Genomic DNA, 14,552 nt, shown 5'->3' on the forward strand with positions numbered 1-14,552 from the left:
CCAAGAAAATAGCCGAAAACTACCACAGGACAAGTATGTATATTCCCTGAAGAGTAGAATCTGATCGGTTCAGTGGTTACCGAGATCTGACAGACTGACGGACAGATATCATTAAACTTTGTATTATAGATTTAAAAAATAAGGTAGCACTACATTTGAAGACATAATTCTAGAGTATTAGAGATGTCACATTTAACATAATTCTTAATCGTCTTTTGAATCAGCATTAAAAAAAACTACTTTTACTTTGTCAAAATTGATGTCAAAATTCTTACAAGACAAAATTTTCACCTATAGTTTATGCCGAAGAAAAGCTTTTCACTTTAAAAGAAAATTTTTAAAATAGGTTTTAACCATTCAAATTTAGATTGAATCTTTATTTAAATCTCTATCTGTTCGGTTTTAATATTTTGTTATTTAAATACATGTCCCTGCCCAATTTACACTTGATAACTAGGTGATGGTGGGGGGAGTATGATATGGGAGAACTTGGCTGATAAAATGGTAAAAATGAGGAGGGCTGGCCAAAAAAAGGGAATGATTACAGAATTTTACTTTTTAGTAGTTTATTAACTTTTAGTCCGTTTCAAGCTTTCAATACTCTAGTGTCCGCTCATTTTTAGAGTGTGTGTGTGTTTGTAATGTATTTGTACTTTTTACAAATAAGGTTGGAGGGGGGGGGGGGGGTTAAGTATATGTTGATTTAAAGTCTGAGCGCGAACTAGAAAAAAGTGATTCTCGCTTTGTTGATATATTATTCTCTTGGTAGGAAATCATATTAAGTTTTTACATGTATGGAAATTTTATAAGCGAACCTCATATATGATTTAATTTTTATCCAGAGCTGGATCTTTAAATCATTTTAGTGGTGAGCCAGATCGGGGTAAGCCGAATTTCAGCCAATCACAGCGCCATTAGTGGAAAGTTGGCTCACCCCGATCTGGCTCACCACTAAAATGATTTAAAGATCCAGATCAGGATATTCTTGTCTGTTAAAATAATAATAATTGAGACATGAGTATCTTTCTGAAGATAAACATGTAAAAATAAATGGTAATAAAATCATTTTGATAATACATACTATTTTCAATACATATAATTTTTGACAATAAGTTTATTTTTTGAATTTTATTTAATTTCTTATCTATTGCTCTTCGCAGAGTTAGGTTATCGCACTTACAGGCCCTGCAGGGATTTGGTATATGGGATAAATAACCCTTCCCCCCCTTAGTTTTAATTTATTAAAAAATAATAGGGGGGGGGGGGTGTGGGGAGGTCAATGCTCAACCGCAAACTGACCAACAACTCCACGCGTTAAGATTACTAATAAAAAATGTAGGATTTAGAACAACCCAAAATATCCGCATAAAGGGTGAAGATTCTCTATAAATGGTCAGATTTGTAGTTTTTAGATTATTGACCCCACGTAATGGACATACAAACTGAAAAAAACTTTTTTTCTTTTAACAAATTTTTTTTGAACTAACATGTAATTTTTCTCACATTTATGTCAAAATAAAGATCAACTCCGTTATAAACCATATAACGCTATATTAATCAGGAATATAATGATGTAACAATAGTCAATAAATGTTTCCATTTCAGTAAGTAAGTCATAAAAAAGACAATGGGATAAAAATCAGTTTTATGTATTTTTTCGGTGAGATGGAAGGTCGTCCCATTCCTCTCTGATTTTAAAGCCTTATGTTGATGTGATAACAGCATTTTATCATTTCAAATAACTAACCCTTTCCCTGTTGACCTATGGGGGGTGGGGCGATGATAATATACCAGGGATGGTGGTACCATATACAAACAATGCAGTGTTTCCACATTCCAGCAAATAAATTATTTTAGTTTAAGAGCTAATAGGTATTCTTTGTAGATATATTAGCTTATTAAAGTAACATAATGTCTCTCTGTATGTCTGTTATTACCAACCGACATAGTTCTGAAACTTCTCATAGGTCTAAGGAAGGTTTATAACTTTTTTTGGGTAACAACCCCCTCTATAATATACTTCCCTAGAAACAAAGACCCTGCTACCAATTTGTTTTACTTTTTACTTTTTCTTTCTAAAATTAGAATTAAAAGTGAAGGTTTCCCCCCTACCCCCAATCCTTCAAGATCCCCTAAAATCCTCTAATAGCGTAGCCGCTAGTTAATTAACATAGGCGTTCTACACTCATCCTGTCTGTTTATTACAAAGATTACCAATTCATAATTATTATGTTTTACCAATAAATGTATAACTATAAGTGTAATTAATTGATTCAGATAACTACATGAATCCTGTGTTATAGACCTTTTTCGTCTGCTAACAAATTGCTTTGTGCTCTTTTTTAGGGACTTGGCTGTGTTAATATTTCTTACGCTGTTGGGGTTCTTTTGCGTAATGGTTGTAACACTTAATACAAACCCTTATTTTATGCTAATTTTTCGAGAATTTTCTGGTAAAAAATATAATAAATAAATTGTCTATGAAATTTAAACAAATAATTGAGCATTTTTACCTTTTAAATTATAAACTATGGAAAAATAGATGATACAAAAATATTTTTTTTAGTCTAGCTGCACAACTTATGAATATATTAAAGAGATTTATTAAAATATTTAAATGTTTCGTCATAAAGTTATGCAAGAATGCAGTATCCAAAGAAATCCATCAAAATGAAATAAAGTGTCTATTACAAAATATAATAGACTGTTGTTATTCTTTTGATTTTAGGAATATATCAATCTAAAATATAAATCTAATAAAAATTAAAATAACGATCCCCACATTCCAACCGCTGCCCTCTTTCTGGATGAAATAACTGACCAATCATGAGAGGGGAAATAGCAACCTAAATTGACCACAATTAATTCCCTTTATTAATTAAATAGCTTTGTGGTAGTTGTTTATTTGAAAATTTCATACTGGCGTATAACAGTTATTTATTACATCGTATTATAGACAGCTTTCCGTGGATATTAAAGTGAAAAATTATAAGATTAAAACCAGTTTTGTTGCCCTTGGGTGGCAGAAGGGCCATGCCAACCAAATTGGTATTAGTTTTATGTTTTTTATTTCAATTATCGGGGAAAATTAGATGCTATATTTTTTTGGTATGGCTGAGAACCGGATATTTATCGGTTTCAAAGACAAACTGGAAAGTTAGTTAATGTTCAGCCACGCTATGAATAACACCCACACACATAGACAGACTATAAAAAGCCATCTTTTTCCATCATAAAACACTTTTAAACCCCTGTTTGCAAAATTATGAAAATTTTGAGAAAACTATTTGAATGCTAATTTTTTGCAGGTTTATGAGACCAAATTATAGGGTTTAATTTAGGGTAAAGGGAAAAGAAAATCAGCACACGTTTAGAATAGTTAGTTTTTGCATCGTAAGACAGCTTTCTTTGAATATTAAAATAAAATATTAAGATTTAAACCAGTTTTGTTAGCCCCAAAGAGCCGAAAGCCGGGGTTAACAAAACTGGTATTAATTTTATGTTTTTATTTATTGTACGTGAAAAATTGTCTATACTGTATTTATAGGCTGTCTGTTTGTTATTGTGTCACGTGATTGACATATCAGCAACAAATACCATTTCTTAGTCTTTATTCATTAATAAATTATACAGTCAGGGCATATTTGAAGATACTTAAAACTCCTATGCAGGGACGTCCAAGCTTTTTTATTTGAGGCGAGTAAAATTTTTTTTAAGGGGGGGGTTATTTTTTTTTGTTGGGGGGGGGGGGGGTAATCACATCTTAACCCCCACCTTTGGACGTCCTTGCTCCTATCTAACCTATTTTTAACACATTTTTATTTAACTTTATTCATGGATTTATTTAGCTTTATATATGAGCTTTAACTTTTATTATCCAACAAGGATACAAGGATACAAGGAGACAATGAACGATAAATTGATTATTATTCATCTCCAAATGTTGATAAACAAAAAAGTTTTAACACTGCTAGTTTGAACCAACCAATCAAGATTGAATTATAGCTTTCAAAGTTTTTAACCAACCAATGCCAAAGTATGTTTGAGAATTTAAAGTCTAATCTCTGACTGTAAATTACAACGATAGATATGTATTTAGCCTTTAAAGGTATAGTTTTTATAGATATCAACGTGTCCGTGGTCAATGTCTTTTAAACCAAAATCATTTTTATCTTTAATGGCTCGTAACTGGTTTTTATACAGTGGTTATAAAGCAGATTTTGAACCGTAAGGGAAAAGTTATTCATCGCATCGTTTTATAGACAGCTTTCCGCTGATGTTAAAAGTTAAATTATAAATTTTAACTAGTTTTAAAACTGGTATTAATTTGTATGATTTTTATTTTAATATTCGTGGAAAACTGTATATAATACGATGCTAAATATGGCTAAGAACCGTTTCTTATTCAGCGGTTATAAAGCAGATTTTGAATCGTATCGGAAAAATGTTTAAACTTAAGCTAAAATATTTAAATATATATATTTAATAAGATAAAGATTATGCTCGGTGTATGTAAACTGACACCAACCTTTTTATTCATGGGTCTTTAATTGATAGAGAAGCTACTCTAATACGTCCATTTGTCTATCAGTCTGTAACTGTATGGGGGAAATGTTATATTCTTGGCTGCTATTTTGGATAGCGTCTAATTTTTTCCGAAGATACATATGAGCATCAAGTTTTTTTATTTCATTGGTCCGTCGGTCTGTCAGTCATGCTAAAAAATATAAACATTAATAAATGTGGGAGGATTCGTTATTTATAAAAAAATCTTTTACTATAACCAATGAACATCTGCTCGTTAAATCACTATGCCAGTATTTCTACTTATGGATGTTGTCATTCTCGTTTAAGTAGGGAAGCTTCTTTATTTACCTGATTTCCAGTATATACTTTTCTGAAAACAATATTAACGGTTTGATCTGAAAAAAATTAAACAATGCCAAAATCTTTAAAAATAAATCGTAGAATTAAATTATCTAATCCAAAGATACTGAATTGTTAATGGGTTCATAAAAGGTATCATTTTACACCTTTAAATATTCAAAAGAAAATAAGAATGACAACATCCATAACTAACAAAGCCTATACATTTAAGCAAAGCTCTCAAATTGTAACGAACATTAACACTTTGTAGAGTGTCAGAACTGATTCCTGAATAAGCAGAATATAGACATATAAGTTTAAACAAAGTAAAATTGTTGCAAACAGCTTAAATACATAATACTGTTTAAGGACATACTTACATTTTAGGACTTGATTATAGAGAAGCTTCGCTTATAACTTTGTATTATGTTGTCCTAGAAATCAGATTAGTAGGATAATTATATCACATGAAAGATTGTTGCCAACAAAGTAAAAAAACAGCATGTTTTAAATGAACGTACGGACAGACGGGCCTACACTTCTTATAGAAAAGCTTAGCTTATCTATCAGTTCTGTTTAGACTGAGTTAGATTAGGTAAAGTAGGGTTTTATCTCCCTGCAGGGTTAAGATAGTCACCTTATACTTACTACTTAGTAATTAGTTTCATAATGATACAGTATTGTCCATTATTTAATGTTCCTAACAAAAAATAATGGAAAATACCATCCTTGTTTTAATGGTTTAGTTGTCCTTGTAAAAATATTATCTCACTGTTTTTACCTTAAAAAATGTTTCCCTTATCGTTCATTGTCATTTTCTACCTGAGGCATTCTGAGGCGGATACTTCAAAATAAAATATATTCGGAGAATAGTCATTTATCGCATAGTTTTATAAATTGCTTTCCACTGATAGTAATATGAAATGTTGTAAGATAAATCCCAGTTTATTTGACCCAGGCACGGTAATTATTTTTTCTTATATCATTATTCGTGGAAAATTGTCTGATATGCAATACAATACATGATTTTTTAACACAGCTCGGAACCCGTTATAAGGCAGCGAACATTAATCTGTTTCGTAGCGATGGTGAAAACGTAATTTTCTCTGCTCTTATTAAAGATAAACTGCTCATTATAGTTGTAAAGAATTATTTGACTTATGAGCATGGGTTCGATTTTTGGCCTAAATCGTTCCATAACTAAAGACATTAAAAGTTTTACCGACTGCTTTTATGTCAGATGCAAAAACTTCCAGTCAAAGGCTATGCAATCAAAATGTTTCATTCCTGCAATAAATGGTTGGCCTTAAGTTGTTATCAACCCTCCCCCAGAGGTTTTAATCCTTGCTAATGTCAGGGATCTAATGGGATAAGACAATGGTATATAAATTGATATACATTCCAATTGATAAAAAAAAAAAAATTACCCCTTCTATAGAATACAATTAGTGGTTAAAACGTTTGGACCTAATAAACCAACCAGTAAAAGTCACCAAAGTTGTCAAGCCACTGATCAAGAAAATGTTCTTATAAAACTTTGGGGACAAGTGTAATAACCAGCCCAACATCCCCTCCCTCCCTTGCTGATGTACTTTCTCACGTCATTGTGATATGATAAAATTAAATTGACCACTAAGATTCAAGAAAAGATTTACCCAACATGATTTTCTAAAAAATTGCAATATTTTATAGCAAAATTACCATACAATGCATTTTGTATAGGTCTGTCTGTTTTACGGCGGGGCTTGATGTCGGGTTCGATCACGATGATACCCGTTAACTAGAGACGTTAAAAAGTGGTACTTATTGCTTTTATGTCAGGTGCGTGTCATCAATGTATATTGTATAAGTATGATTAAATTGACAGTTTGCCCAAAAGGGGTAATTGTAGGTAAGTCTGTCTGTCTGCCATGCCCAAATGTTTCTTATAAATACTATGCTAAAGAAACGTCTTTAAATTATATTAAGTTGCCTTTTATAAAATGTTGAAAAGATTTATATTAATATAAGCGAAGCTTCTAAATAAATAAAAAAACTAGTTTAAATAAAGAATAACACATAACCTAATGCAATTACTTGAGATGAAAAGAAGCTTTTGAACATTTAATACATTATGGATCAAAGAATGTTAGGCAAGTCAATAATGTACCAAAAGAAATGTAATTAAGTTACAGAGTAGCTTCACTTTCAAAAAATGAATAAAATGATGAGAAGGCTTAAATTTAATTTAGCAACCCGAAACTTTTTTCAATGCTCTTTCTGTCACAATATAGACAAAAAGCGTTTAGATTAATTTACAGGTGGATAATTTTGTTTGTCTTCATTGGGGATGCATGTTGTCATTAATTTGTAATTTATCTTAAGCATTAAGATCCCTTGGGTTCCTTTAAATTTGTTTTTTTTATTCTGAAATATATGCATAATATTAATGTAAAAATTCACTCTAATTGTTTTTCAACATGATTTGTTATAAAATGTGTTTGATGAAACTAAAGATATGAATTTGGATATAGAATGCGTGGATATTGTGAGATATTCTCGCATACCCTGATAAATGTTTCTCCCAGCTGGCTAATATAATGGTAACCCATCTCCTCCCCTCCCCATCGAGGTGCACATTGACCAATATCTGAGGACTATATTAGCAACCTAAATTAACGACAAAATTCCCCTGTCACATTATCCATGGTTTATATATCCATTTAGAAATAACTAGAAGGTGGGACAAATAGTTTGTGAAACAAATATTTAGTATATGTTACCATGCGTAACTATTTTGAAATTAATAATCTGATTATTCATTTCAAAGTCACTGGATGTCTTTATGACTGAACATATAGATTTTCATGGAAGTTAAGTATTGGTGCCGGATAGGATTTAGGATATTTGGTAAGTCATACCCTTTCACCCAATTTTTAAAAAGAAAATTAAGGGGGGGGAAAGGTTGGACCTTTAAGACAAAAAATGAGAAAAAAAATAGTTAGGAATTTTATTTGAAGCAAAAGATCTGTCAACCCTATAAACTGATTCGTTTGTGATTTTATTGATGCGATTGTGGCTATTCAATGGATTTATCATTTCTTGGATCTTACACAAAATTACTATGTACTCTAATAAAGCGAACGCTGTAGAAGGCTAAAACCAAGTTCTCCCCCCTATCCTCCCCTTCACCCCATTTCTTCTCATCGTGAATAAACGAATAACTGACAGGGAAAAAACGCAATCTAAATTGACGACAATTTTTAAACAGTTCTATTATCCACGTACTTCTACATCCATTGGCTATTCACTAGTTTTCTAGAGTTGTTACACCCTTACTTTTCTTAACTATTACAAATCATATACCTTGACCCAAAAATACTAAAATAATTAGTGTGCAAGTAAAAATTGTATATTTTTGTTAAATTTAGTTGAAACATGATATAAATACTAATTATACATGGATATCATTTGTAGTACATATTACAAACTATATTTTCAAATATTTTGTATCTATGCATCATTTAAGAGCGAAGCCTCCTTTCTTAAGATTCATAAAATTTTATATATTTTTATCCAACATGATGATTCTTGTAACAATGCGGCACAATTCAGAAAGCTTTTGTTTAAACTGGTAATTCCTGAGGCGATTTTTCTTCAGATCATTAAGTGATATTTTCCAGTTTGGCTTCGAAAACGAACAATATCCGCTAAATTAGAATTGTTTCTAAGCCATGCTGAAAAATCTTGTATTGTATCGTATTCTATCTAATTTTCTATTAATATAGAAAATGTTAAATAAATCATAATATTAAACCAGTTTTGTTAGCCTGTGCCTTCGGCATTTCAGAGTCTAACAAAACTTGTTTAAATCTTAGAATTGTACTTTTTTATATCCGCGAAAAGTTGTTTCTATTACAAGCGATAAATATCTATTTTTTCTGTATTTCTATTAATGCTATGCTGTTATAGGGATGATGTAATCATTGTATTATTTTTTTCGGATCTACTGCAGTTCACTGTAAAATATTGCTGGTAACGAATATTGCTGAAAATCTATGAATTTTAAAGGCTGCTAGTTGCCAAACGGCTGAACGTACAGATCATATCCGCACACCATTTTAAGCGGTATAAGAAGGCCTACAAATAATCTGGAATAGCCAAGATCAAATGATGCACAGGGAAAGCTTCACTGAAGAAAAAACGCATAAAATAGGCCTTTTTCGCGCATTTCTCTGCACTGCGAGATAATTATGCATTATTGATTTATGGCTATTCCAGATTATTTGTAGGCCTTCTTGTGCTGCTTAAAACAGTGTGAGGGCATGATCTGTACGTCCAGCCGTTTGGCAGCTAACAGCCTTTTAAATCCATAGATTTTTAGCAATATTCGTTACCAGCAATATTTTACCGTGAACTGCAGTAGATCCTTTTTTTCAGATAAATTAGATTGTTGCTGAAGTCACATAACTCTGACCTAGGACTCAGAAATGTGATTTATTCAGCGGCAACCAACGGATTTATATCCCAACCTGTATTGATTGGCTACATAAACCAACTTTTCTCAGGGTAAAAGAAAAATTTTCTGTTCTTTTTCTGTTAACTAGTGGCTGCGCCCCTAGCAATCCTTTAGTAAGTTAGTCCTAAAAATTGTGTTTTCCCCCATCCCAATTTTTGTGGGAGAAAGGGTATTTTATCTTTTTAATGTAACCAAGGGTCAATAGCCTAAAACCTCCCTTGTTACTTTTATACGAGACATGAGACGATTGGACATGAATCATACAGCAGACAGATCGACTGACGGAGCGACTTTTAAGAACATATTTGCAACCAAAGATCTTAAAAGATGCTAAATGCCAGTAATATTTCATAATATCATTCAATTACAAATAGAAATATAAGAGACCTTGAATATACCTTTTTTTAACCTTTTTTTATCCTTTTTTATCATTTAGACATTAGATATTACTTAAATTAAATATTTCTTTTTAAGTCTAGAATTGTCTTGTCTGTTTGAAGTGAATCAAATCTTGGTGTTTTTTTTAATCAAGCCTGGACCTTCCATCAACAGGATGGAGCTTAGACCTTCCAGGTAAAATTTTTAGTAGCGCATCTACTCTATAACTTGTTACTGTCCGTCCTCCATATAACATTCACTGTGAAAATTCCCTTAAAATTTCCGAATGTGTACCCATGTTATAACTTTTGCAGTTAGAACGCGCGATTATAAGGATTAGCAATGTAAGTTAAATTTTTTTTTTATTTTTGGCAAAAATGGGGTACCAGAAATTTAAAAAAAAATTTCTTTGAGATAAATGAGCTCAGGGATGTCACTATTAAAATAATATCTGGTATATCAATTATAAATAAAATGGGTCTATATTCTGAATTTATAAATGATCTTAATGAGATTCTATTAAAACAAAAACCAAAATATGTTTCATGCATCAAATGTACATAATTGATTTATCTTATTTTATTAGTTTATCTCAAATATTAGCATCCTATTATTTGTATTGTTCTTTAATTCGCAATTCATAACTATCATATATGTTTAAAAATCTAAAAATTCATAGTTTGTTTCATGTTTACGTCAAAATGAATTATCTAAAATCAACAAGAACGTTCGCTTGTGCAAAAAAACTGGCTGACTTTCAGACGGACACACCAAGATATAGAAAAGCTTTGTAATTTAAAACATGTGTGTATAAAGTTGATAAATAAGCAATAAACATTAGGAAATACAGCCAAGGACAATTTTGTCCAGAAGTTGTCTGGTCATTTTAAATCAGTTATGTTTATGATAATACTTTGATATATATCTGTCTGTACGTCCATACGTTACAGTTAATTCTCTCTGATTTCAAACTTTGGACGTTGATTTCTGAAGAAACATAATCCTATATTTACGCAATTTGGCAGCATATTATTATTCGTTTACAATTTTGTTATATCTTTACATTAATATTATTCTTATTAAGTTTTGACACTATAAGTTTTCATGTTCGTTTGTTTCATCATTTTATTTCATGGACGTTGTCATCCTTGTTAGTATATGTAGGTAGAAGAGTTATAAATTGTTATTTTAATGCGGTTTTAATCTCATTAGTCATCCCCTTTTATCTGGTTGAATTGAGTTTATTTACAGTTTAAAGACAGAGTTACTGACAGACGTATGGTAATACCCTAGCTATATAGAAGCTGCACTGCTAAAAATGTTGAGCTGAGAAATGCAAATATTGGTCACTATTGCAACAAAATTAAAACTTTTATTTCCTTTTATTGCAATTTAAAGCAGTTTCCTTTACATTTAAACTGGCGCGTTTTCCTACCTTTTTTTTAGCTTGAAAATCTTTCAAATTTAAATCAAAAAGTACCATATATTCATATAAAAATCTTCTTATAATTGATAAAGATTGAGATAAAAATTATATTAAATATGATGAAAGAATATTTTTGTCAATAACAAATAATGTTACTAAAAAACAGGTACCACAAAAGATCAAATTTAATGGAAATTGCTAAATATTTGTTTTTAAACATTTTTTACTTCTTTAAAATTTTTAATAGGAAATAATTACCAGGATTAACTTGGCAAATTTATTTAATGAATATTCCGTTATGGCTTATTTTTCAAAAATTTTTACTTGATTTTTTTTATTAAGCAAAGCTCTTTTATAAGCATTAGATTTGGGCTTGTAGGTTATAATACATTCCTGATAATAAAGTAAAACACTTGAGGGACAAGGGGTTAAATAACTGTATGTCCCCGTTCCAAGGACCTTGTGCCGACTCTCAATTAATCTTTGAAAATCAACAAACAGTGTTAGGAATACTAACACAGCCAGGTAGCAGAAAACAATTTGCTAGCAGAAGAAAAAGGTCCTTGGAAAAAGGAGGCATGTGGTTATCTGTATATACATTTATATGTACTATAGATCTAGTTTTGTGATGAACAAAAGGCAAAAAATATCCATTCTAAAGTCTTGAATGATGCACGTTTTCTGTACATCCGAAAAGGCAAACAAAATGTTTAGAATGTTGGTATTTAAACCTTTAAAAGATGTCATTTTTGTAGCTTTTAACCCAGTTTAAGTTACCGCATTCAGCAAGAACATTATTATTATATAAAAGCAACCGGATCTCTGTATCTGTCTATACCGATGTATCTCGTCAACCGTTGAGCCGATACGGTTCTCTTTTACAGTGTAGCTTCTCACAGGTCCTGGAAAGTTTAATAGATTTATTACATTTATTTTCTTCTTTTAAAACTAAAATAAAAATGGAGGGACCTTATTAAATCTCCCAACCACCTCAAGTACCACTTGAGGCCTCTAGGGGGCTTAACCGATAACTATGGAAAATTTCAGTATTTTGTTAACTTCTAATGCTTTGTTAAAGTCAAGATTTTTTATTTTATCAGGGCTTAGATCATAGGCATACTTGATTATATAAAAAAAAGTAAATTAATATAAATTAGTAATTACACAAGTAATAAAAAAATGCATGGATTGGAATTGTTTTGAGGAAACGTGATTTCCTAATATGTAAACTATTTTCAGGGTGTTTATAAAACAATAAGTATATAAAATTCCTTGAAATAAATATATTTCATATTTTTTCCTAATGGGGGTCTAAAAACCTAGCCCCCCCCCCCCTGAACCATTCACTGGGTTCTATACATCCCACATGATTTTGTGATAAAAGGTGGGGAATTTTTTTTTATATTTTTCTGATGCTTCGCGCAATTAATGTTAAACTTTGCGATAATATATTTACAAGTTGCAAGGATCAGGGTAATATTTTTGAAATTCCTTATGGTTGACTAAAATTTTCTGGCCACCCTGTACATAATGTTTAACACTGCATTGTGTATATAAATTTTTGGGCCACCCTTAACATACTGTATTGTGATTATAACTTTTCTAGCCAACCTGTACATAATGTTTAATACACTGTATTGTGTTTTAAATTTTCTAGCCATCCTGTAGTACATAATGTTTACACTGCATAGTGTTTGTAAATGAAAGTCTTAGAATTTTTGCCAATACAGAATTAAAAATTTAGAAAGTGCAAACTGATCTTTGAAAAAGTTTGATCACTTCCTAAAACATTTAGCTTATAGGTTGCCATAGGTTTAGTTTACTGATATCTTAATAAGTTTATATTTCATGGGTTGTGGCTGTTAGGGCCTAGTACGTCACGCACCTGACAAAACAAAATAGCAAGGAAATCATTATTTTGTTTAGGAGCCACATAAAAAGGGAGGGGGTTTAATTTTCATCCTTTGAGTTGAATTCGATGTCCATTTTTTAAATTAGATTTGGGGGTTAGCTCATATTGGTTCAGCGGTACAAACAGACAGACATCCTGCTATTTTGTTATAAGGATTTATTATATTTGAATTTCAATGCGTGTATTTCTTGTAGAGATTATTAAAATAACATGTATTACCCAGCATGCTAATATGGGCAATAGATATTTACATTTAACATTAGTTTTAATTCTTTTCTTATGAGGATTAGATTAGCTTTATTATAAAAGTTTTTGGAATAATTGATAGTAACTTAACTTGTCGTTAATGTATAACCAAAGACCCATTTCTATTAAAATGTAGTTTAACCAACTCAGCTATCTATTCATTTATCCATCGTTCATCCTATTTCTCAATCCATCCATCCATTAATATATCTAGATTTTCACATTCCTATTTCTAAATAATACATTTGAAATTCATCTTCTCTTTTGATTACTCGCAGGGCTCGGCAGCCGCACGTCATCCGCCTGTAAGCCTCAGAGAAATCAACCTTTTACAATTTAAAAAATCAGCTGATTATTTAAAACTAACTCAAATATGGCAATCCCTCTTTTCAATTTTTTTTATTCATTTAATCGGGTTTAAATTTGTGGCTTAGTCCCGGCTGCCGAGCCCTTGTTACTCGGCAGTAAGAATAGAGTAGTCACCAACACTTTGCTAACCTAATAATTTGTAGAAGCTGTCTTTAGAGCTTAGGAAAATGGGGATAGATGTCACCACTTTTGGCCTACCTTTTCTATTGACGTCATAGTAGAGGGAAAGAGAAAGGGAAGGGAGAAAGAAACCCCCTAGAAAATAAATGGGGTATTTGGTATTTCCTGACATCAATAGACTAGATAGGCCAAAAGCAGTGACATTTATCCCCATTTTGCTAGGGCACTATAGACAGCAACTAATTTATGTTTTAGGTGGAGGTTGTTAATTATAACGGCATTATCCTGCCTCTTTGATAGTACAGCCAGCACCAGCACTTGTTCTTTGCTTTGTAACCCTCCTTGTCTTCCAAAAATTAAACAGGTATCTTTCACAGAGAGAGAGAGAGACTAGTCCCCAAAGTTTTATATTAACAATTTCGTGTTCGTTGGATTAACAACTTTGAGGACTTATTGATTTTTTGATTTGTTAGTTCATTATGCTGAGTGTTCAAACGTTTCAACCACCAATTTAAATCTACAGAATTTTATGTATCATCTTTGGGGATATACACTACTTTATCGGCCATTGTCTTATACTTTTGGATCCCTGACTTATTTCCGTTATCGAATTTTGCTCTTCATATCCCTATTCACACGTATTATATATGCCATTCACCGATTAGAAAGGAGGTTCGAAAGCTCCATGGGTAGAGTGACTTCGTTACTTGTTTATGTTTATATGTTGAATTTTTAGT

The 14,552-nt window shown here is 31.4% G+C and overlaps 1 protein-coding gene across 1 annotated transcript in view; it reads left to right on the forward strand.

Annotated features, from left to right (window-relative positions):
- Positions 1-9,289: 9,289 nt before the first annotated feature.
- The window catches only part of LOC145326518 (uncharacterized), a 42,185-nt gene continuing 36,922 nt past the window's right edge, over positions 9,290-14,552 (forward strand). Inside the window, exons 1-3 of the mRNA XM_080169889.1 lie at positions 9,290-9,414; positions 9,839-9,937; positions 14,071-14,179. Coding sequence (XP_080026015.1) covers positions 9,918-9,937; positions 14,071-14,179 — 129 coding nt within the window. The 5' untranslated portion in view covers positions 9,290-9,414; positions 9,839-9,917. The remainder of the gene's footprint in view (positions 9,415-9,838; positions 9,938-14,070; positions 14,180-14,552) is intronic.

Source organism: Acartia tonsa, chromosome 8 (genome assembly GCF_053477335.1).
Source record: "Acartia tonsa isolate MP-2025a chromosome 8, ASM5347733v1, whole genome shotgun sequence".
Lineage (NCBI taxonomy): Eukaryota > Metazoa > Arthropoda > Copepoda > Calanoida > Acartiidae > Acartia > Acartia tonsa.